We start from the raw sequence: 23,573 nt of genomic DNA, 5'->3' as shown, positions 1-23,573 counted from the left end.
CTCTAGCTTCTTTGCCATTGTTAAGCTCTTGCACTGTTGACGTATGGTAATTCCATTCAAAACTGTGCAATGCACTTGCATAATTTACCTTTCAATGCACAAAAATGCCTTCTAATCCTCAATTAATTAGGTTGGTATTTATATTAATTATCTGATGCCCTTAGACAAACGTTTCTAATGCTCACATTGTCTGCAGTTGACCACTATTGTGGTACTTGATTTTCTAATTGGCTTGGCTTTTGCAAATTGCCTTCGCCTTTAACTCTGCAGTCCATCGGCAAAACTATTTCACATTTGCCATTGTAATTTAAGTAGTTTAACAGCATTCGAATAGATTTGAATTACCACACAAATTTGTATATTCATTGCGATAATTCACAATTCAATTTCACAATTCATAAGCTCAAATTTTATTTAATTCATATATAGAATATATAAAACTAATGTTATATCATAGATAAATTAATTCATACGTCATAGAAGCATTCTCTTAATATAGTGAATGTGAAATCATTTAAACATTTTGTGACTATTTACCATTAAAATGTATAGCCAACATTAAATATAATATAAATAAATATAAATCTTTCGTTAATGTAAGCCCCTCAACAACATTTACGTTATACGTAACTCTAAACATAACAACTATACCTCAAAAATTGATTACAATAGAAACAGCAAAGATAACGTTAAAAATTCGTCAATCGAAATATTAAATACAAATCAAACGTTAATGTAAAGCAAGCTCAAGCAGCAATTACGTCATAAGTAACATTATGCATAACAAAACGCTGCTATATTGATGGCCTCAAAATTGATGTGCGAATAAACAAACAAACAAAAGAAATAGTTAAAAGATAAATCGAATTCTCGCAAACTGTCATAACGCAAATTAATGTAGGCAACAATGCTGTTAGTGGATTCTACGTAACAGGAAACTAAAGTTACCTTCCAAAATTATAAGATTAATATATTTTCCAGGTAACTTATTTATAATTTTGCAGTTGTAACATTACTCAGAGTTCTAGATATGTACGTCACATATGCTTCAATTACGTTTCGTATCAAATGTCAGACTTGATGTTCGCTTGTAATTGAAATGAAGCAAAGCCAAGGTGTCAATGTCAGTCAGCATTACGTGTGCCAATCACGTAACGTAAGCAAATACGTTATGTTGCTCCATAGTACTCGAGTCACTTATGTTACATGCTATTACATACACAAAACGTCATCGTGAGCTGCAGTTACATAGTTAGTATAGGTTATTCATTTAGATGTTGTTTACCAGCTATGCATTTCGACTTGTTAACCTAAATTTACTTTAATGCCTCTGATTTAATCGCAATTATTTGAAGCGAAAACTCCATCACATTTTCCACATTATTTTCCATATTTTTCTTGGCCCGATTGAATTACACAGTTAAATATGTTTGGAAATACACATAGATTGATTTCTGAGTGCATTTAGTCTTCGATGAAGCTTTGCGCTGATGCCTTTGGGAAAATTTTTGGTTTATTTATGGCGTCCTAATTGATTCACCAGTAGTTGGCAGCCAGGCAAGAAGGCAAAAGCACGTTGCATGCCACACACACACACACACACTCACACAGCTCTTAGAATGCCCATGGCTGCCGCACGCTGTTCGTTGCAAACTTTAGCGCAGCACAACACATAAATAAATGATTTTTCTTGCAGTTTGTGCTCAATTTGTAGCCCAGCTTTTGTATTTAGTATTTGATGACATTTCTAATGGTGATGGACAGACAAAATAGGGACAGCAGGGAAGCTACAAAACACACAGAGCATAGAGTTAAGGACAAAGGTCGGAGCGAGGCAAGTGGAGGAGACATCTACCGGAAATTGTATTTCTTTTAAGTATCAAGAAGTTGCGCGTGTGCGTTTCACCTACAAGAAATCATGCAGTTATGCTGCCAAACTGTTGCAGCTGCTCTCTACCCTGTAAAGTGTTTTAAAAATACAAAAAAAAAATACGAAAAAATACTAATTATATAGAATAAACATTTCTAATTGATTCTTTATAAACAAAAATGTTTGTTTAATATTCTGGTGGTTACTGCTTAGACAGCTCGTTGCCATTCAATAGGGTAACCGAATACTTAAAGCCGCTCAACGAATCAACAAATTGAATTGCAATGCGAAACATTTGTCAACAGAAAATTACACAATAAAATAAAAGTCGTATTGAAGCCAATTTTTATTGACAGCAACTCAAATATTTTTGAATCCTATTATGCAGCAAAAAAGCAGCCACAACATTCACATTATGAACAGGTAAACAAGGTAAAAAATGCGCAATCAAAGTGCTGCATAGACCCCACATAAATAGCAAATCAATAAGAAATATGCAAAGAATAAAAGCAACAAGTACTACAGAAACTTAAGGCAAAATGCCAACGGTTCTTCTGTGTTATTTCATTATTAATCTGCATGCAAGAGAGCGTGCTCGACATTGAAACACTGGCTAAACAAGTACCACAAAAATAACACAGAATGTGTACAAATGAATGATTGATATTCTTGCGAAATCTAAATTCAAAAATATTTGCTCATACACAACACCCTAGATACAATTATTATTCGGCATTTTGACGCTCATTTGTTCACAGTACCACGTTGCGTATACTTTACATATTGCACTTTTGTACTCATCATCAATCAGGGTTCGAGCCATGCACATCGTTTGAATAGTTGCTTTGAACCAAGGCAGTAAAAATGGCAACGCGATAGCCAGCAATGTTAAATAGAAAGTAAAAATAAACAAGTAAGAAAGCTACAGTCGAGTGTGCTCAACTGTGAGATACCCGCCACCCATCTTGAACTAAAGTAAAGCAGTGCGGTATTATTCATAAAATATATAGCACAAATACTGAAAAATACCAAATACTATATTTGATATATTGATATAGCAATACATTCAAAATATACCATAAAGTAATAAAATATACCAGATTGTCAGCTAAAGCAACTAAAACACGTAGTAAGTAGGCATTTTTGAACTTACAAAAGTATTTCTTTAATCATTTTTACCAAAACGCTTGTTATTCCATTTTTGTCAATTTACGGTGGCGGAAGTGGGCGTGGCAAAAATTTAAATTAAACTTCATGTAAGGGCTTATAGTCTCTGAGATCTAGGTGCTCAGATGGACAGACAGACAGACGGACGGACATGGGTATATCGTCTCAGATATATCGGATCAGATATGCCTCCTACTGCCTGTTACATACATTTTCTGCCGGGTATAAGAACGGAGTGTGGAGAGTGAAAATCGCCAACTACCATTGGAATATTAAAACATGAATTCACGTGGCGTTGGATTGCTGTGGTTGCTGCTATGAAATTTAGCTACCTTCGTGATTTTTTTCTGTATATTTGTAGCTGGAAAAATCTCTTGCAATCTGCCTCTTCAGCACTTACAATGTTGCACCCTGAGCTCTGCACTCTGCATTCTAAATTCCACAGCAACAGCAAATACGCGTTCAGCTCATTCGCTGTTTATTAAAAAATTGCAACAGCAATACCAAGAACTGAATAGATAACTTCAAAAGCCACAAGTGAAGCGCTATTCATAAAAAATATCTATGGAATTTTCTTCATTTAACAAGCAAATATTCTTCGTCAATAATACTAACCACATAATAAGCTGAGGAGCAAATGAAAGCTGATTAATTTTGATACTCTTTTTTGCTTAAATATTGTATATAGTATCAATATAATGCTAAAAACCCAAAATTTATTTCAATACTTTATTATAATTAAACTCCATTCTATTCTTAAGGAAAATGTATATAACAGACAAAAGATGGCAACTTAATATAAATTATACATATTCCTTATGTATGTTTATCTGTCTGACTTTCAGGTCGAATTTGCAGTTTATAAAAACTTTCATGCTCCGATTATAGGCTATTTAATACTCAATGGTATATTTTGAATACCAAATATACCTAATTCGACATACGTGCTGTATATTCTTAAATTGTGACACGCCATAAATGTTTTCAAATTAATTGGTTACGTCAACTTGCATCAGGATAAATTTGTTAGAAAATAGAACGTAACTACATTCATCGACTGATGTAGCTAATAATGACAACTTATATGCATCACATAAATGGATAAGTGTCTAAATAAACTAAATGGGATCAACACGAGTGTGGCATAAGAAACAGAAACTTTTAACATACCCGAATGTAGTAAGTGCAGTAGATGAGATTATGAGTGCCGCGAATGGGAATGCAATATAAAGGTTCACTGCTGCAAGTCTAGGAGCATTAACAAATGCAAGCAAAAAAGGTGCTGTTAACTGCAGTGATAAGCTGAGAGCAGGACAGACATGTCTTATGGAACCAGGAATGCTGCAAAGTTGCGTAGTTATGCTTGACCCGTGGCATTAAAAGAGCGCAACATCATGACATACGAAATGGCTGAGCGAACCACCTGCAAAAGGGCATCAAGATATTAAACATAAATACAAGTATAATAAAGAATGAAAAAATGGGTATAAAAATGAATGGAATTGAGAACAAATATATATACAAATAAAAATATATGGAACAAAATGTAAAAAGAAAAGGAATTATAAATAGATACCTCAAAGAGTACAGAGAAAAATATAGTTAGATCTTCAAATAAATATACACACCAAAATCACTTATAAAAACAAAATTATTTACACAAATAAATTGATAAAAACAAAAAGCAAAATTTGAATAAATATACCAATAAATTAAAAAAATCGATTGGACATAAATAAAAAAAATAAAATAGAGAAATAAAAAATAGCAATAATCAAAAATAAATTGATAGGCATCAATCAATAGACTAATAAGTATAGAAATCAATATGAACATAAATATGAAAATGGAATACTAGTATATCAAAATCAAAATACAAATCAAAACGCAATATATGAATAATTAAATAAATAGGCAAATCAAGACGCACGTACGAAAATAAGCATATAAGAATTGCCGTTAAGCACGCACCGCCGAGAATGTTGCCATGTTTGGCTCAAAGAAGTAGCCCTTTAGCTGGCATGGTCGCTGGGCCCGCATGATAGTGACGATGAGGGCACGTCGTGTGGCTGGGGCAAACTCCACCCAGTTGCTATCGTAGACTGCAATGGCAAAGTCAGCACTGGCCTGCTTCATATTCTCGCCGCAATGCGAATAGATGAACAGCGCAATCAGCAGCGAGCTGACAAAGAAGATGAAGTAAACGCAGACAGGCGACGGAAACAGATCGGCCAACTGAAAGCCTAGAAAGCACAGTTGCAATGCCGTGACAAAGAACTGCATAAACACCAAAGGCCTCAGGCTACGCCCCAGCTGTGTGGCAATCATCAGACCGGTCTGATGCAGGCGCAACACATCAATCAGTTGCAGCAACTCCTGCCTCGGCTCCTGCTCCATGGGCTGCAAGTGCCGTATGCGATGCTGGGCAATCTTGAACAAAGCGCACACATTATACGTGAAGGCAAATAGCAACGTGTCCATGGCCAAGGACATGGTGACGGCCCCGTAGCTGGCCAGCAAATTCCAAATGTACGTGGGAGCGTAGTACAAGATCGCCTGATCGCTCCACGGATACACGCCCGAATGCGGCAGCTCCAAATACGTTTCACCAGTCCTTAGTTTGGTGGTGACCATGATCACAATGGGCTTGATACCCGCAAAAAGGCAGGCGGCAAAGAAGCAGCGCATGTAGGTCAAGCTCAGCGCTTGATCGCTCCGATTCTCCGTCTCCACGATCTGTGCAGCCTGCGGCCATGCCACAATCTCTGCAAGCGAAACAGTTAAAATCTGTTTTATTTCATAATAAATGTAAATTTTATAAATAAAAATATTACAGAGAGTTACTGAGTTACTTTTACTTTAACATTTTAAATTATTTTCTCAACTACTTTAATCAAATCAACCAAAAAACTATGTATATATATATATTTTTTAATGTAAGCTTTTGAATACAAATTTAAATAAGATCCGATCGTCAAGACAATCAATAGGAAATCAGCAAAAATATAACTCTGTATCTCCATAACTAGTTTTTAATAAAGATTCTAATTTTTAGTGCCTGGCTATTAATTAGAATCTAACGAAATAAGTTTACCACTTACCACGCTCAAGAATGCCGCGAATGCGATAGATGAGCTGCACAAAGTCGCCGCGATAGTAGATGAAGACACCATATTTGACCAGGGTGAGCAGAATGGCCAGAAAGGAGCCCATGGCATCAGACATGATGCTCACATTCTTGATGTAGAACTTAATGGCAAAAAACAGCGGACCAAGAAAGGCGCCCATGGTGCCAATGACAAGAAACGAGATCTGTGGACGATCCTTTGAGCTGTTGTTGTTCCACAAATCGAAACCCATAAGGCGAAAGGCTAAAACTTGTACGCGCAAAAAATAAGCTTCGTCCATGCTGTCGATGGTTGATCCTTGTTTGGCAGCAGTCGCCTTTCTATTTATACTTAAGTTGAAGTGGGCGTGGCTGCACATTTGACCTTGATGCTGCTCGTTGACTGCCTGCACTTCAAATAACGCCACGCCCATCCTCCATTGTGCTACCGCCTTTTGTGCTGCTCAAGAGGCATGCCCTCGCCGCTTGATGGATTTGCATTATAATTTACAGCCATTTAGAGCTTTATTCACTCGCCGCCATTTTGCGCGCGCTTCAGCTGTGGCTGTGATGGTGGGTGAGAAGGCGTGAGGGAGGTAACCACTTTAATTGCAATGCAGACGAGTCATTTAATGAGATTTGCTAAAGCTGCTGTTGACATTTGACGTAGCGTGCAAATGCCACGTTAAATTGCCATGTAATTAGCGCATTTTAATCAGTTCAAATAACTAATTTCTTTAGGTATTTCAAATAATTTTCATTCTTACGTATATGAAGCGCGCTGTTCGATCAACGATAAACGATAAAACTGCGCACACAACACAGTGCGACCAACTTATTGCCACATCAATGAATTATGTTACACACTGGCAACGCACAATGCTGACATCAACGGGCTGGCAACGCTGACAGTTGTATAACCTATTGGCAGAAACTTTTTATTGTCATTTTGCGAGCAGTTGTTTGAACTCAACACAAAACAACATTAAACGTAAGTAAATGCAATTATTGTCAAAAAGCATCTATACGAATACAAATATTTTAAATGCAAACAGAATGGCTGGTGAAGGAGAAAAACTGACTGGTCTGGCCAAGCACTTCAATGGCACAACGATGGCCGGCCGTGCAAATGTGAGTAGAAGAAAAAACATTGCAGTTAACCCAACTAAAAAAAAATAATTAAAAGAACATATTATGACATCGAATGCTTTCTGTGTTGTGTTGCAGGTGGCAAAGGCAACCTATGCTGTTGTCGGTCTGCTGATCGCCTACAATGTGATGAAGCCCAAGAAGAAGTAAAGCATGTGCCACACTTGTCATTTTGTGGCTGCCACAAATTTCTGATGCGCGCATGTTAAATAATTTCCTTTAAGGAGGATTATTTGGCCGCCACTTATAATTTATGTGTTAGTGCAAAGAATAAGAAAGGAATAAACCACTTGAAAATATATAATTCTAATCACATCCTGAAACACGTCAAATCTCAATAATTATGTAATTTGTGCATTGCACAGTGGGTCAAACTGTATGTTTAAATACAAACAGTGGTGCCAAGTTTACAAAACTGGCTTACACTTGGACGATCTTACCTGTCGCTCTTCCGCGCTCAATAATCTAAGTTGTGCTTTACTTTTTTTGTTTTTAAATATTTTTATTTATTTAAAGTTTTTATTTCATTTCTCGAACTAGCTTTAAATGTTCCACTTTTTTTATTTTTTGGGTTTTCTCATTCTTCTCGTGTATATTTGTGTGGGTGTGTGTTTTGTTGTTTTCTTTTTAGCCCAGTTATCGAAATTTAAGTATTACTAAAAATTAATTTGAATGAATTAAATGTAAAAATGGTTTACATATATATGTACGTACCGTAATGTAATGCATTTACTTGTATTCATTTTTTTTGCTTTGGTAGAGATAGAGACGAAAAACCATATATGCAATTAAAATATATATATGTATATATATATATATCATATATATGTATGTATAAATTAATCATTTATCAATTCTATGTTTATGCTATAGCTATAAAATATATCTTTTACATGTATTCTGTAATAGCAAGCGCTGCTTTTCGATTTTCTCATTTATCATCATGTATTTTTTTCACTTTTTTTGTTTCTCGTTAATAACTAAACCGTTTGCCCTAGCAAAACACATCAACATATATAAATATATCGTATCATATCGTATTAAAATTTGATTTGAATTTTGTGGTTTCGTGGTTTTTTGTTTTTATTTTTTAGCAGCAGCAGCCGAGCAAAGTGCGAAAAAAATACACACACATGAATTTATGCATTACTCTGTATGTATATAGGCATGTATTGTTCTGAATTCGGTAATCGGGTGTTTTTTTTGCCTTTTTGCCATTTCCATTTGTTATCTAATTGTTTGGTATTACTTCTTTTATATTTTGGGTTTTTTTTTGTCTACTACTTTTTTTATTTTGTTTATTTCTCATAATATGTTTGTTGGTTTGTTATGCTGTTTTTATTATTTTTATTTTATCAATATTAATTGTATGTGAGGGTTTTGTCATTAAAAATTGGGTTTTGCCTCTATAATGTGTGTATGTATTGTATGTATATGTTATATGCATATGCTATATCCTTGTTAAGTTACAGTTACTTAATCTTTTTCGTATTTATTTATTTTTCTTTTTGTGTTTTTTTGTTTTATTACGAGTTTTCGTTTAATTTGCCTCATTATCATCAACGTCTTCATCATCATTATCATTTTGAGCACATACAACATAATCAAAAATTCATATTCATGTTCCAATTTGACCCGCCTCCGCCCTCGGGTAGTTGTGTGAGGTGGGCGTAACACAGGGGACGTTTTTTTTTAGTTTTGGGCGAATTAATACTAAGAGTTAATTGCAGCAATTGGCGGCAGCAGACTCAAGTCACTGCAAACAAAATACTGAAATAACACTCATCTTATTCAAACACAAGGACAAAAAAAAATAGTCACTTAAAAATACTGTCTGTCGATGGAAGCAAATTTAACAGATTTTCCTTTCATTTTTGTTTTCTTGATTTCAATGAGTTTTGAGATTTTTTTTGCGCTAACCGAGAGGTGACAAGTGTCATTTTAGAATAATAAAAAAAATTGCAGTATATGGACAGCACTACACCCCATTATAAGTGTGTAAATATGCAACGATGGGCAGCACTTCTCCTGTTGTTGTATTGTGAATATGCGTGAACACGATCTAAAAAAGCTGAAGCCAGGGACGATGTTGGGTTCAGAGATGCTGAACGATTGTGTTTGGTTTGTGTTTGGTTGCGTTTTTATTTTGTGCATTGCAGTTGGCAGAAAGATCTCTCAATTTCAATGGGAACACTCGCAATATATACGACTTTGAAAGATTTAGCGTCAATATCTTTGATTTGATTCAGACAACAGTAGTTGCAAGTAGATTAATACTGTTTTTGATGCAAGAATTCAATGACAACATAATCTTCATTACTGATCCGTTGCTTGGCCGTCACTGCACTAATTCCGTTGTCGTTTGCTGCAAATTATTGGCGCATATTTTGATTCAGCCCTGGCAATCAACGGCTTATCGACCTGATGATCAAGAAACTGCTTGACGAAATTCCGATTACTGAATACAATTGCTCAGCAATGCGTCAATGTGTCCAACAATCCTCCTGGTCATGTGGTCGCCAATGATGCGTCGTCTGCAGAAATTGCATTCGGTAGCTGGAAGTTCGTAAAGCAGTTTAGTGATGATGATGATCAGTGGCATAGCTGACTATAGTACTAAGCCTGCAGTGAAGATGATCGCTAACAATTTGCAACAGTCGCCACCACAAATGTGCTGGCCATGCACAGAATCCGTAGATGCTGTTTACGATGTCGTTTAAAACTCCTGCTTCAAACACGCGATATTCGAATCAATTTAGCTTAGTCAGCTGATTGATCGGACACGTGGAAACGCTGATCCTGAAGCTGAAATTGGAAATGATGTTGTGAGATGTTAGCGCTATTTGCCCAGTTTTGGGATCATTTCAAATGATTGCGAATGTTGCCAGATTCTGCAATTCAGACATCCTATTGTCAACACTGAGCACGTCCAACAACAGATGGCGCTTTTGGTGCGTGTGTTTGTATGTGTTTAAATGTAGTGAACGAAACAATAAGATGAAATTAGCGTAATTATAAATTAGAAGTAATGTAATTTCTGTGTTTTGCTGGCAAACGAAAAATCAAAAATACATAAAAAAAAAAATAAATTGCAAATTGCAGACTACAAAGAAAATAATAATTATATATTTAGGCATGTAATTGTATGTTTGTATGTATGTATGCATGTAAGTATGTATGTAGTTGTATGTAAGTATGCATGTAAATTTGTTTGACAAAAAATACACTCGAGCTTTCTATTTAATTGCTTTTCGCTTTTTTTGTTGTTCTAGTTGTTGTGTTTGTTTTCATAATTATTTTGTTTGTTTTAAGCATAAACTAAGGGCTAAAGTTAACACAATACATATTAAAAAAAATGATAATTATTACAAGTAATATAAAATATATTTATGTGAATAATAATATATAAATGAAAAGCATAATATTGTTGTTGTTGCTGTTGTGTTTGTTTCACTTCCATTTTACTTATACTTATGTAGATTTCGCAATGTGTTTGTGTGTGTGTTTTTGGAAAGGAAATGTAGGAAAGGGGATAGTGGGAGAGTTGGCGTTTTGTCAATATCGCAATTTTTGAACGCAGCTGCAGATTCATTTATGGATGTATGTGTGTGTCTCATGCTTGTGTGTGTTTGTGTGTATACCCAACTAACTTATAAGTTCCACTTCTTTATTATTCTCCTTTTGTGTTTTTCTTTTATCGTGTCGTTGCATTTAGGAGTTCGTGGGGGCGGGGTAGCGTGGCGCTGATTTTGAACATTGCCCACTATTTGTTTACGTTCTTGCATATAAGATTTTTTTGTGTTTTTCTTTCTCATGGTTTCCATTTAAATATATTTATATATATTTTTCATTTTTTGCAGTTATTATGTATTGCTATATTTTATGTAGTTATTTTTTTTATATTTTTTTTTTGTTGTTTAGTGTTGCGCTTTTCTTTTTGTTGTTATTCCTGCGTTATCCTTAACACTGTCTCGCTCTCGCATAGGCTGGGCTTGCTTGCTGTCAGCTCTTGCTGTGCTGCTCGCTCTCACGCTCACACTGTTTCGTGCTCTCGCTCTGACTTGTGTGAATGCATACATAACCTAATTTCATTGCTGTTTCTCATTCCTGCATCGCGCCTTGGGGTTTTTATTTATTTGCTTTGTGTCCGTATCGCTATCTGTTATCGGTTATCGGTGTCGCTGTGTGTGTTTGTTTTATGCAGTTTAATGTATGGTGTATGTGTGTGTGTGTGTGTGTGCGCGAGGGTTTCTCGGCTTACGCTCAATTCGCATGCCATTCACCGCGGTTGGCACCACCGCCACCGCCGCCTCCACCACCCGCCGCATTGTTAGAATAATAGGGCTTGCTCAGCTGTTGCGCTGCCGCTGCTGCCGCCGCTGCTGCTGCGACGGCTGCTGCGGGCGAACTGCCGCCACCAGCAACTGGGCCGCCAGGGCCGCCGCCATTGTTGGCACCAGGTGGCACGCCACCAACATTGCTAGCTTGGCCATTGCCACCTCCGGCGCTGCCCGCACCGCCGCCGCCACCTCCGCCTCCCCCGGTCACTTGTCGCATGCTTTGTGCAGCGCGCTGCGCTGCCGCCTGTTCGCGTTGTTGCTGCTGCTGTTGTTGTTGCTGCTGCTGTTGTTGTTGCTGCTGTTGTTGTGGATGCTGTGGATAGTTGTTGGGACGTTGTATGGGAGCCGGATAACGCCCTTGGCCTTGGCTTTGACCAACGCTACCAACGCCGTTGCCACCGCCAGCGCCTACCACTTGAGAGCCACTGGAACCGCTGCCGACGGCGCCGCTGCCGCGTCCGCCCAAGGCATTCATGTTGTTACCATTGTTGCCGCCCTGTTGTCGCTGCTGCTGAGATTGTTGCTGTTGCTGCTGCTGTTGTAGCACTTGATTTTGCAGATCCCACTGAGGGAATAAAAAGTTATATAGAGAGATGAGATGGGATGTGGGAGAAGATCGAGATAGAGAGAGACTTACGCCGCCATAATTCTTGTGGTGCGGCGGACTTTGCTGCGACTGCACCTGCTTGGCCAGGCCGAGGCTCATGTCCGCGCTCAGGGGACTCTTCAGCTGTCTGCCCATCTGCAAGGATCAAGGATTCCAAGTAAGTCAAATTAGTTCAACGGTAAAGGTCTCCCCACTTCCTCACATTCGAAGTAATCCATCTAATCTAATCCACTTTGCAAGCAGCCCAAAAGTATGCCGACAGAAATTGTAGACATGTTTTAGCATGTTTGCACATGTTTTGATTTGTCTAAATCGTTATAAAGCAAAAGCTACACAGGGCGATCCATTTTCCAGTATAGACCGCAGCAATATCCTATTTAAATGACCTATTTATGTGGATAAATCTACTAAACGTCATGTTATGTTATGATTGCAGGCATATTTGATCACGTCTGTGTTCAGAATGAAGAAAACTATTGCATACTCGCACATACATCTAAATAAATCAACTCCAAGTCTTAATATTATTTCGCAATATATGTAGAAAAATTGGATCTTAACAAATTCGTTCCAGTTTCCATTTTTATATGTTTTGGCTAGATTTCTATACATATCTTCCACAAGCAATTTTGAGTGCTTCAATCTGCTAATATTTATAACGAATGAAGTATTGTCTAAACGAGAGTGGAAATTGTCGGGGAAAATCTTCGTAAAGTTATTATTTCTAGTCACATCAAATTGAGATTTATTTTTTTTCTCGCAAAACCTGAGAAATATTTGTTTCTCAGAACTCCATGTGAGCTGCTGCTTAATGCGGACCTTCTATCTACGGATTAATTCCATTAATTTATCCTCATTCTCTCCCAGAGTATTTCCTCAATTGAAAATACACCACACATTTTGTTGTTCCCCCGAGACTAGCATCTTCCGATTTTTGTTGTGTTGTTGTTGTTCGGTCTAATAACGTTTATTTAAATTAATGCACATAATAATTGATTAATTATTCTTGTTGTTGGATATTAATTACTAAGAACAATATCTATTTGCCCTTTTGTTGTTTTTTTTTTTACCCGCCGAGTCTTGCTCGGCATAAACTTAAGAGATGGGATGATGGTGCTTTGGAGTAGGGGAACGGAAAACGAAGGAAAAGGAGCGGATTCGGATCTTTTCAATGGTTGTTGAACGAATACAAATTGTTATTGTTGTTGGAGTTGTTGCTGCTGCTGTTCGTATTGGGGGAATGAATGGGCGACTTGTGAAAGTGATTGTTATACATGGACATGTGGTAGCTAGAGTGTGAGAGTGGCTGTGTGTAAGTAGTGTGTGTGGATGCTGATGCTAGTTGTGATGCTAGTTGTGCTGGTTCGCTCCTTACCGAGTCCTGCATGTGTCCCTGACCCTGGCTGCTCTTCAGGTATCCCCCGCCGGGCGTCGGTCCACCACGAAACTGGCTCATCCCGGCCGCTGTCAAGAGCTGTGAGTTCATGAACTGGGTATTAAAGTTGCCCATCGTGTGCTGCGATTGCGGTCCCGGTCCCGGCGGTCCATTCGAGCCCGGCGGTCCGCCCTGGTGTCCGCCATACATTCCTGCAGCGGTCGCCAGTCCATAGTTCTGTGCCCCACCGCCGGCGCCTTGGGGCGGCGGACCACCATAGAACTGGGGACCCGTTGGGCCGCCGGGCGCCGAATTCGAGTAGTAGCTATTCGATTGTAGCTGATGTGCACCGGGCGGCGGACCGCCCTGGCCCGGATGCTGCGGCGCCACCGGATAAAGATTCATGTACTGTTGGGCGGCGGCATAGGGGCCAGGACCGGGTCCACCGGGGCCGCCAGGACCTCCAGGGCCACCGGGGCCACCGCCGCTGCCCGCCGACTTTGAACCGATTGCGCCAATGGGTTGCTGGCTGGGCGGCGGCGGTTTTGCGGCTCCCGATGACATCATGGAGCTGCTGTTCGACGAAATGATGGTGACGGCGGCCGCATTCGGATTGCTCAGCTGCTGTGAGTTCGGCTGCGGTGGCGGTGGCTGGCCAAAGGGTCCGCCGCCGAGACGAAACTGTGACGTCAGATTGGAGTACATATCGGGCGTGGGCGCTGTCGGCGGCGGTGGCATATTGGCGCCATGGCCATGCGGTGTTTGCATCGCATACGCATTGAAGGCGCCACCAGCAGCGGCGGCAGCTGCAGCGGCATAATGTCCCGGAAAGCTGTGCGCCGCAGCGGCAGCCGCTGCCGCCGAATAGGCGGGCGAACGGCTCGAATGATCTAGCGAATGGAATGGTGCATACAGATTGCCAGCCTGCGATTGGACCTGCGGTGGTGGCACCTGCTGTGGCGGCGGCGCCAGCTGCGATGAGTTGAACACAACCGCCGGCGGGCTGGGAATCGTTGGAATGCCGCCGACACCGAATTGCGGCGATGCCTGATAGAATGGCAGCTGCTGTTGTTGCTGCTGCTGTGCTTGATGTTGTTGCGAGTGCTGCTGCTGTTGCTGATGACTTGGCGGTGGCGACATGCCTAGTCCGGCATGCAGCTGCTTGGCCTTCACCTGCTGCTGATGCTGTGAATGCTGTTGTTGCTGCTGCTGCGGACTCGGGTAATCATCCTGCTGTTGCTGCTGCTGTTGGAACTGTTGCTCAAGCGAGCCCGCATCAAAGGGTGAGCCGTGGCTGCCGTAAACGGGTCCAGGCGAAGACAACGCATGATGTCCGTGATGCGACTGCTGTTGCTGCTGATGATGCGGCTGCTGCTGTTGTTGCTGCTGCTGGTGTTGCATATGTACCGCAGACACCGCGTAATGTGTCATTTGTTGCTGATGCTGTTGCTGCTGCTGCGCAGCAACGGCGGCCACAAACGAGGCTGCCGTCATATGACTGCCGGTGTCGTCCACCACCGAACTAGAGACTTGTTGCTGTCCGCCATGGGGACCAACAACGTGTTGTCCGTGCTGCGACTGCTGCTGTTGCTGTGCATGTTGCTGCTGTTGAACAACCGCTGCTGCTGCTGCGGCGGCTGCAGCGGCCGCTGCTTGTGCTGCCGCCTGTTGCTGATGCTGTGCATGTTGCTGTGAATGCTGTTGCTGCTGTGCATGTTGTTGTTGCTGCTGCTGTTGCTGTTGTTGCTGCTGTTGCGTTGTCTGCGGCGTACCCTCTGACATGGGAGTGGCCGATTCCCACACTTTCTTAACGCTCGCAATCTTCATGTTTAAGTCGGCTGTCGAATTGTTTTGCTGCTGCTGTTGCTGCGAGTGTTGTTGCTGATGCTGGTGATGCTGGCTGGCCGCCTTGCTCACCGCCTCGAGGCTATCCACCACTTTGAGCGACGTGGCATCGTCGCTGAAGCTAAAGCCCAGCTTCATGTCCTGTTGCTGCTGTTGTTGTTGCTGCTGCTGCTGGTCGTCGTCCTTGCCGAACGTCATCTGCGACAAAGCGCTCGACAGGCTGTCAACAGCTGCGACTGTTGCTGCTCCTGGGCCACCCACAAGTGTTGCCTGCTGCTGTTGCTTCAGCGGCACAGCTGCTGCGGCGGCCTGTTGCTGTTTGTATGTGGAGTTCTCAAAGACAAGCGTGTTAACGGGCGTCGAATTGCCATCAATTAGTGAGCTGCTGGCTCCTACCACGCCCACTCCCCTCTTGTCGCCAATGGCGGAGAGCTTGGACTTGTCGCCAATGGGCGCCGTAGCTGCTCCGCCCGCTGCAACTGCAACTGCTACTGTGGCTGGCGTTGCAATTGTTGAGGCAGCAGATGTTGCTCCTGCGCTTGTTGCTGCTGTCGAGTCGCTCTTCTTCTTGCCGGAAACATCACCGCCGGCTGCAGCCAACGTGGGCGGCACCACACCGACCGCTGTGGCTGTGCTCAGTCCTGGCGGCGGTCGAGCTGCTGCTCCGATACCGACTCCTCCGCCAACAACGCCGACTCCAACTCCGAGACCGGCTCCAGCAGCGACATCCTTGAGTGGCTCCTCCTTGGCCACGGTGGCAGTGTTGGGTATATTAATGTTGTTGCTATTGCTGCTGCTGCTCTTGTCCTTCTCGGACCCTAGCTCGTCCTTGTCCTCCTTGGACTTGTGCAATCCCGCACTGAGCGCCAGCTGATTCTGTTTCGTCTTGTCCAGATCCCCAGCACCGCCCACAGCGGTCACCGAGCTTTCCGACTCCGAGTTGCGCTGCTTGTTATACTCCTCGTATCCCAATCTGCCATAGGCGCGACCTCCGCCACTTCCGCTAGTGCCTGTGCCGCCACCGCCGCCTCCCTGACGTCGGAAACCGGGCGCTGAGCTGCCACCGCTGCTGCTAGAGAGTCCGCCACGTCCGCGACGCGAGGGCTCGCCTCGTGGCGAGAAGCCCGCCTTGTTGACAGTAGCTCCTCCGATGCCGCCAGCTGTTGGCTGACCACTGGCTGTGGCCGCACCCGAGACAACTGTTCCGCCACTCTGCTCCGAGCGTGACTGCACTTTGGGACTGCGTCGTGCTGCTGCCGCTGAGACGCCTCCACCACCGCTGCTGCTGTAGCAGTCCTCGTCGACATCCTCGGATTGCTCGGACTGCTCGCCACCGCTGCCATAATATCGTCTACTGCCACCGCTGTTGCGACTGTTCCAATCGTTGTTGCCGCGCTGTTGTCCCCGATAGCTGCCACCCGCACCGCCGGCGGCATAGCTACGTCCGGCGCCGCCTCCTCTCGCCGCATGTAAATCCTCCCGCATGCGTCCGCCTCCGCCACCACCTCCACCACGTGGACTTGGTCGCTTGCTGCCACCTGCTGCTGCAGCTGTGCGCGCCGTCTCCTTATCCTCATCCTTGCCCAGCAATTTGTTGGCATCACTGTCGCCGCTCTTGTCGCCGCCTTCTGTGCCGGACTTTTCCTCGCCGGACTTGTCGAGCGGTTCAACACTGCGTCTCAGTATTTGTGTAGGCTGCATGGCATCCAGCGGTGCTTGCTTGACTCCTCCAGCAGCACCTCCTGGCAGCGGTTTCTCCTCACTGAGACTCGGTTGTCGCGCCGGCCGCTGTAATATGCGCAGCGGCACCACCGAATCGTGACTGTGCGACGAGGAGAAACTCTCCTCGCGTGTGCGATGATGCTTTTGCTCGGCATCTGTTTGCTCTGCCCACGACGAGGTACCGCCTCCTCCACCGGCACTATTACTGCTGCCCAGCAAGCAGCCAACATCGTCACCGGATGAAACGCTCGTCTTGCGGTGCGAATTCTCTGAGATGCTGCGTGGCAACTGTTGTTGCTGCTGCTGCTGTTGCTGCTGGCCACTGCGATATTCCTGAGCACGATACTCTTGCTCATCACGAGCGCTGTCATGACGATTACGTCCGAAGCCGCCGCCGCCACCACTAGCTCGATTATAGCCGCCAGCAATGCTGCGCACTCCGCTGCCACCGGGCCCGCCATTGGCGCCAGCTCCGCCATTGTTCTTCTGCAGATAGCGCGAGTTACTATCGAAGGCGCTGCTCGCCGAGGCGCTCTTCTCGAGTCCACCACGTGGCAGTTGCTGCTGCTGTTGTTGCTGCTGTTGTTGCTGGCGCTGGAAACGTGGCGGTAAATTCGATTGGAAATGCGTCATAAACACAGGTTTCTGTCCATAATCGCCGCCCACAGTCGACGACGATGTCAACGAAGCAGCTGCAGCTGAGCCACTGTTGCCAGCACCTGATCCGCCGCCTCCTCCACTGCTGCTTAAGCTAGAGATGCTGCCGCGTGGACGACGCTGTTGCATAGACTGTTGTCCCTCGTCCTCGCTGACATTGCCCAGCGGCGCCATCGATGAGACATCATTGTTTGCCGCGCCAGTTGACGCAACGTTGCCAGAAGTCGCAGCAGCTGCTGCTGCCGCCTCGCTCAATGCCTTCTTGCTGTTCATTTTCATCTCGAGCTCAAGCAGCTTCTTGGCCGCCGCTTGTTTGCGTTCCATTTGACGGCGTTCCTCCTCCTCCTTGCGTTGCTTGACACGCTCATAGACGCCAGCATCGAGTGCAATGCTGCCGCTGCCGCGATGTCCATTCTGATGTCGTTGCTGCAGCTGCTGCTGTTGTTCCAGCTGGTCCTGCTCTTGAACATCGCGTTCGCTGCTATTGTCCTTGTTTATGGTGCTGCGTTGCCAGGAGCTGTTGCTGCTGCTGTTGTTGCTCGACATTTTGCGCTGATCAACATTGGATTGCGCTTTATTGGCATGCGAATGCGAATGTTGTAGATGCTGCTGATGATGCTGATCATCGGCACTGGCATGCTCCTCGTCATCGGAGAAAGTCAGTTTCTTGGTGTAGTCTATTTCATCCTGCTTGGTCCAGCTGTCGTCCTTGGCAATTGCATTTAAACGCTCCAAATCCTCCTCGCGTATAATCGGACGCTGCATTTGCGCCACCTCCGGCTCCACCACATAATCCTTGTCCTTGTCCTTGCGTCCATTAGCCGCCTGCTGCTGCTGTTGCTGCAGCTGCTGTGGCGGCGTTGTCGCTCCTCCCGCACCAACTATCGAAGAGGACGTTGGCGTTGCTGTTGTCGTTGAGGTCGCCGGTCGCTTTGGAATTGCTGCAGCCGCACGAAAACTGCCCAAGATAGCTGGCGATGCCGAACGTCCGCCACCACCGATCCCATTCTGATAGGGAGCAGACACCGATGAGGACGACGCCGCCGCCAACTCGGCTGCTGTGGCATTCGATTGCGCGACAGCCGCTGCCATTGTGGGGCCACCGCCTAAGCCGGAGGCGGGCAATGGTGCGCCGCTGCGCATAAACGACGGCATCAGCGAGAGTATGGGCAGTGGAACACTGCCGCCAGAGGATGAGGAGGAGCCGCCGCCGCCGCCGCCATTTGTGGACAATTGGTGGCCCTGGGCCTGTTGGTTCAACGCCAACTCCTTGGCGGCCTTTTCCTGTTGCTGCAGCCAGGCAGCTGGATCGTTTTGTGGTCGCAAACTTAACTCGCTCAGTTCGTCGATGTTGTGGCCGCCGCCGACGTCGTCGTTGCCATCTCTGTAGTTGCCGGCAGCATCGGAGTTGTGACCGCGTTGCGCATGATGGCCACCACCGCCACCGCCGCCGCCGCCTCCTCCACTGCCATATTGCTGACGTCCGTGATGAGCGTGATGATCGCGATAGTCGCGGTTTTGCTGTTGTTGTGAATGATGGTGATGATGATGATGATTCTGCTGCTGCTGTTGATGATGATGGTGGTGTTGCGAGTGTTGTTGCTGCGTTTGGTATTGATCCTTGTTGTTGTTGTTGTTCTTGCCACTTCCCACAGCTGTTGTCGATGATGCACCACCGCCCATCAGTGTGGGGAATTCGTATTGAAATTGCGGACTCTGATAGTGGGGCACCACCTGCTGTTGTTGTTGCTGTTGATGCTGCTGATGGTGACTCGAACGATGGTTGCCATAGTTGCCATGATGATGGCCACTGTTGTTGCTGCTGTTGCTGTTGGCATTGCCACCGCCGCCACTGCCGCCAATGCCACGCTCGTGTCCTGTCGTTATTGCTGACCATGTTTTGGGTGAATTAATCGAATGATGGTTGCCACCAGCACTAGATGCACTGCCTCCGCCAACAGATGCGTTGCTGCTCGAGTTATTAATTAGTTTCAAGTTCTTGTTGTTGTTCCCAAGACTGCTGCTACTGTTGTTGCTGTTGCTGTGGTGGCCGCCGCTACTGCTGCTGTTGTTGTGGTGGCTATGGTTGCTGCTGCTGTGGTGGCTGTTGCTATTGTATTTATTGCTCGCGTTGCCGCTGCTGCTGTTATTATTGCTGCTGCTGTGGCTAATTGCTGCAATATTATTGTGGCTGCTGCTGTTTGCAACTGCGTTTGCTATCGCCCCACTAGCGGCTACTCCTGCTCCACCAGCTACTGTTGCTGTTCCTGCTCCTCCCGCTGCTGCTGCTCCTCCGATGCCTGTGCTAGATCCGCTGTTGCTGTTGTTGCCTGTCATAGGAACAATTGTAATAAAATTAAATAACTGATGAAAGAAGTATCAACCTCGAGACTCACCTTCAACAGATGCTAGGAGATTATTGTTGTTGCTGCCGCTGCTGCTGTTGTTGTTGCTCAATGGTGTTGCAATGCTGCTGCTGTTGGTCTCGGCCTTCAGGGATGGCAGATTGGCTGGTGGTCGCCTTGCGGAGGGTACTTTACCCAAGATTTGCATTCCATGTTTACGCGGCACTTGATTCTTTTGGGCAGATGGTTCACTCGATTCACCCTGCAGTGAAGAAGACGGAGAGATAAACATAGAGTTAGTTGTATTCCCTTATAGGGTAATCATTAGATCCACTTACTCGACTATTCTTGTACATGCGATTTATATCCAACGCTGTGAATTTGGGCTTGGCATTTCGCTCTCCCCTACTTCCCCCCAGTGTACTCATGCTGCCAATAGATCCTCATTAGCGTTAGCTTCCTTTGCCGCCTATCGCCGCACCGCGCGTTCCACGCTAAATTCGCGCTCTCTTTCGCTCTCGCTGGGTTGAAGGAGTTCTCAGTTGTTGTTGTGCTAAATTGCAAAGAGCAATTCGCGATCTCGTTTCTTATTCTTCCACTAAGTGTTCTTATTTCTCTTGTTCTTGTGTTTTTGCTGTGTTTGTTCTCAGTCTTCTTGTTTGAGCTGTTAAACGACTGCAAAAAGAGAGCAGGACATGCAAAGAGAGTGAGCATTAAATAATCGCAGACCAATCGAAAAAATTAAAAGGGTTGCAACAACTATAGAGAGGGTGGAGGGGAGTTAAGCTGCTGCTGCATTTTGTTTGTTGCAAATTTTTTGTGTATTGTTTTATTTGTTTTGGTACGTGGGGTGCCGCCGGGCCGCCTTGCACTCCAAATACACATATACGTGTGAATGCGTGCGTGTGTTTGCACCTCTATTAGGGGCTAACACACTCACACACACACACATATACAACATCCCCAATGGCTGCGTGAGCAACTGGCCCGCAGCAGAGAGCGAGCTAGACATACATGATTCGCTACAGGCGTTGGACAGCAATAAGTCAGAGTGGGATGCCACTATGGTGTGACCACTCTCAGCATTGTGTCTCTCACACAAAATGGTTTTTGGGCAGCCCCGCACCCGCCCCCGCCCACAAACACACAACAGCAGCAGCAACGCACGTCCGCGACCCACACACATACAAACATGCATGCAAGAGAGTGAGAGCGAGTGAGTAACAGAAGCAAAAGACAAGAAATATATGCGGTGGCGTCTTCGTGTAATAATTGAAGAAGAACAATGGCTGACATACAGCAAAGAAGCCTGTGTAGAGTTGTTGTTGCCAAAAAAAAAAAATTTTTTTTTTTAAACTGCAAATGCATTGCGCAAATCTATTGAAACAATAAAGAAAATAAAATTGACAAGTGTACAGTATAATAATGAACAAGGAACAATAAATATGCTTGGCAACATTTTTTTTCTTATTTTTCAATAGGTGCCTCTAACAATAACAACAACCATTCATACAAGAGCAAGCACACACACTAACAACCAAAACTATACACACACGCACACATAGAGAGGGACATGCAACGGGCGATACACGCGCAGTTTATGCTTTGTTATTTCCATTGTTTAAGCAAAATGCAAAAACACAACACACTACCGCTTAATTGTACACTGAAATACATTTAAAAGCTTTTGGCTTTTGACAAGGCGGAGTCGTTGAAGACACAGTAAAATGTGCCGTTTAATAGCACTCACATATACGCATGCACACTCACTCACTGACACGCATACATACGCACTTGGCAGCACTGGAAACTAAATTTGTGTTTGGATGGTGTGTTGTGTTAAGATTGGTTTTGTTTCGAATTTTTTCGTAGTATTTTATGCCAAATGTGAGCACACTTTAATTGCATTTAAATATTCTATTTGCAATTTTTAATATTCATTGTGCAGAATTCACTTTTATTACAATTTTCGTTTTATTTTTTGGCTGCACACATCCACCGCGCGAGAAGTTTGCCGCTGCTTCTTCTTATTGCTCGCTACTCTTTTCGCAGTACATGTGTGCGTGTGTGTGTCTGGCGGTGGCGTAGCGTTGCCACATGCGCCAAAAATATCGAACCAGACCAGACAATACACAATGTTTTTTTTCTCATTTTTTCGCATGCATGCAACGTAAACGGCAAAACGTAACGTGATAACTACGTTTGTCGTAACGAAATCACAATTATTCCTTTTGATTTTTTCTTTTTGGGTCAGTTAATTGTACATTTTTAAAATAAATTGGCGCATTTCAAACTCAAAATCAAAGAAAATAGAAACAAGCGAACGATAAACCTGCCGCCGTCGTCGCCGCCGCTGTCCCCAACAACGTTAGTGCAACACAGCACAGCGAACAGCAGTACGGTGCTGCACCGCAAGTGTGAGCGAGACAATAAGACAGCATGTGCCAGCCCGAAACCGAAACACAGCAAAAGCACAAGCGGGCAATAACAAAAACATCAAACAAGAAATCGTATGTGTGTATAGTAGTGCTTACCCTTTTACACTCAGAGCATACACCGCACACACAGTTCGTTGCTCCTTGGCTCCTTTTTTTCTTTCTTTTTCTCTTCTCTTCTTTTCTTTCTTTTGTACGTCGTTTTTTTGCACTCTTCTACGCGCTTACTCAGCCGTTTGCGAAAAAAAATATAACCAAATGTTATTTTTTTGAAAGGTGCGACACACGTTTAGAAGTTGCCTTTGTTTCACGCTAACCGCACTGTTGTCTACAATTTACAAGTGATTAGCGTCTCGAAATACGCTTCCAAAAAATTTTTCTTTATATCCCTTGTCGTCGCTATTTAACGCGTTTTGTTGGGCCGCCGCTGTTGTTGGCTGTGTTGCGCTGGCTCGCTGGCTGTTAGCTAGCTACAGCTAGCTATGTATTTGTGTGTTTGTGTAAGTCTGTCCTCTCTGTCTGTCTGTCGGTTTGGCTTTGGTCGGCTCTCCTATGTTCTCGCTTGTGTTAGCGCGCTCTCTGTCTCTCTAACGTCGTTCTCCAATGCTGTGCGCGGCTGCTGCTGCTCTGGTCGCTTTTTTTTGTGTCGTTTCGTTTCTTTTCGTTTTTGCAAGTGTATAGAGAGATGAAAAATGTAATCGAAATCCAAGGTGCTGAAACTAGTTTGGATCACTTTTGCACTTGCACGATTATTTGTATTTACCACACACACGCACGCTTCTTTACGTTGGCGTTTAAATTACACTATGCCGTTTAGCGTTTACTTTTGTATTACTTTCGGTGCGTTCTTTTCACGTAATACGTAATTGTTCCAGTAGTTTAAATCGTATGTATTTTTTGCACACAGTGCTGCCAGCTTGCGCTTACGGCGTTGCACTCTAGAGATGAGCGTTTG

At 44.0% G+C, this 23,573-nt stretch overlaps 3 protein-coding genes across 3 annotated transcripts; 1 reads left to right on the top strand and 2 right to left on the bottom strand.

Moving 5' to 3' along the window:
- Positions 1–4,340: 4,340 nt before the first annotated feature.
- On the bottom strand, positions 4,341–6,890 carry LOC133849152 (odorant receptor 9a). The gene is made up of 3 exons (XM_062285056.1): positions 6,139–6,890; positions 5,009–5,802; positions 4,341–4,460 (listed from the first exon to the last, which is right to left on the bottom strand). Exons 1-3 carry the CDS (start codon positions 6,575–6,577, stop codon positions 4,395–4,397), a joined length of 1,299 nt encoding a protein of 432 aa, XP_062141040.1. The 5' UTR covers positions 6,578–6,890; the 3' UTR covers positions 4,341–4,394.
- A 101-nt stretch (positions 6,891–6,991) lies between these two features.
- LOC133849156 (uncharacterized) lies at positions 6,992–7,615 on the top strand. The gene is made up of 3 exons (XM_062285062.1): positions 6,992–7,134; positions 7,199–7,274; positions 7,371–7,615. The coding sequence occupies exons 2-3, from the start codon at positions 7,200–7,202 to the stop codon at positions 7,440–7,442; spliced, it is 147 nt and encodes a 48-aa protein (XP_062141046.1). The 5' UTR covers positions 6,992–7,134; position 7,199; the 3' UTR covers positions 7,443–7,615.
- A 912-nt stretch (positions 7,616–8,527) lies between these two features.
- On the bottom strand, positions 8,528–23,557 carry LOC133849142 (hornerin). Its single transcript, XM_062285039.1, has 6 exons — positions 22,718–23,557; positions 20,522–20,858; positions 20,235–20,445; positions 13,615–20,168; positions 12,270–12,374; positions 8,528–12,197 (listed from the first exon to the last, which is right to left on the bottom strand). The coding sequence occupies exons 2-6, from the start codon at positions 20,609–20,611 to the stop codon at positions 11,556–11,558; spliced, it is 7,602 nt and encodes a 2,533-aa protein (XP_062141023.1). The 5' UTR covers positions 20,612–20,858; positions 22,718–23,557; the 3' UTR covers positions 8,528–11,555.
- Positions 23,558–23,573: the final 16 nt, after the last annotated feature.

Source organism: Drosophila sulfurigaster, chromosome X (genome assembly GCF_023558435.1).
Source record: "Drosophila sulfurigaster albostrigata strain 15112-1811.04 chromosome X, ASM2355843v2, whole genome shotgun sequence".
Classification (NCBI taxonomy): Eukaryota; Metazoa; Arthropoda; class Insecta; order Diptera; family Drosophilidae; genus Drosophila; species Drosophila sulfurigaster.
The sequence above is the reverse complement of the archived record's forward strand: the minus strand, read 5'-3'. Positions and strand labels throughout refer to the sequence as shown.

Excerpts from the sequence above, each read along its gene's own strand:
- LOC133849152 (XM_062285056.1), bottom strand. The coding sequence starts at position 6,577 with ATGGGCGTGGCGTTATTTGAAGTGCAGGCAGTCAACGAGCAGCATCAA. Across the intron at positions 5,803-6,138 it reads TCGCGGCATTCTTGAGCGTG|AGATTGTGGCATGGCCGCAG; the intron begins GTAAGTGGTAAA and ends TTTCGCTTGCAG. Across the intron at positions 4,461-5,008 it reads ACATGGCAACATTCTCGGCG|GTGGTTCGCTCAGCCATTTC; the intron begins GTGCGTGCTTAA and ends GCCCTTTTGCAG.
- LOC133849156 (XM_062285062.1), top strand. The coding sequence starts at position 7,200 with ATGGCTGGTGAAGGAGAAAAACTGACTGGTCTGGCCAAGCACTTCAAT. Across the intron at positions 7,275-7,370 it reads CGATGGCCGGCCGTGCAAAT|GTGGCAAAGGCAACCTATGC; the intron begins GTGAGTAGAAGA and ends GTTGTGTTGCAG.
- LOC133849142 (XM_062285039.1), bottom strand. The coding sequence starts at position 20,611 with ATGAGTACACTGGGGGGAAGTAGGGGAGAGCGAAATGCCAAGCCCAAA. Across the intron at positions 12,375-13,614 it reads AGGGACACATGCAGGACTCG|ATGGGCAGACAGCTGAAGAG; the intron begins GTAAGGAGCGAA and ends TGATCCTTGCAG. Across the intron at positions 12,198-12,269 it reads ACCACAAGAATTATGGCGGC|TGGGATCTGCAAAATCAAGT; the intron begins GTAAGTCTCTCT and ends TTATTCCCTCAG.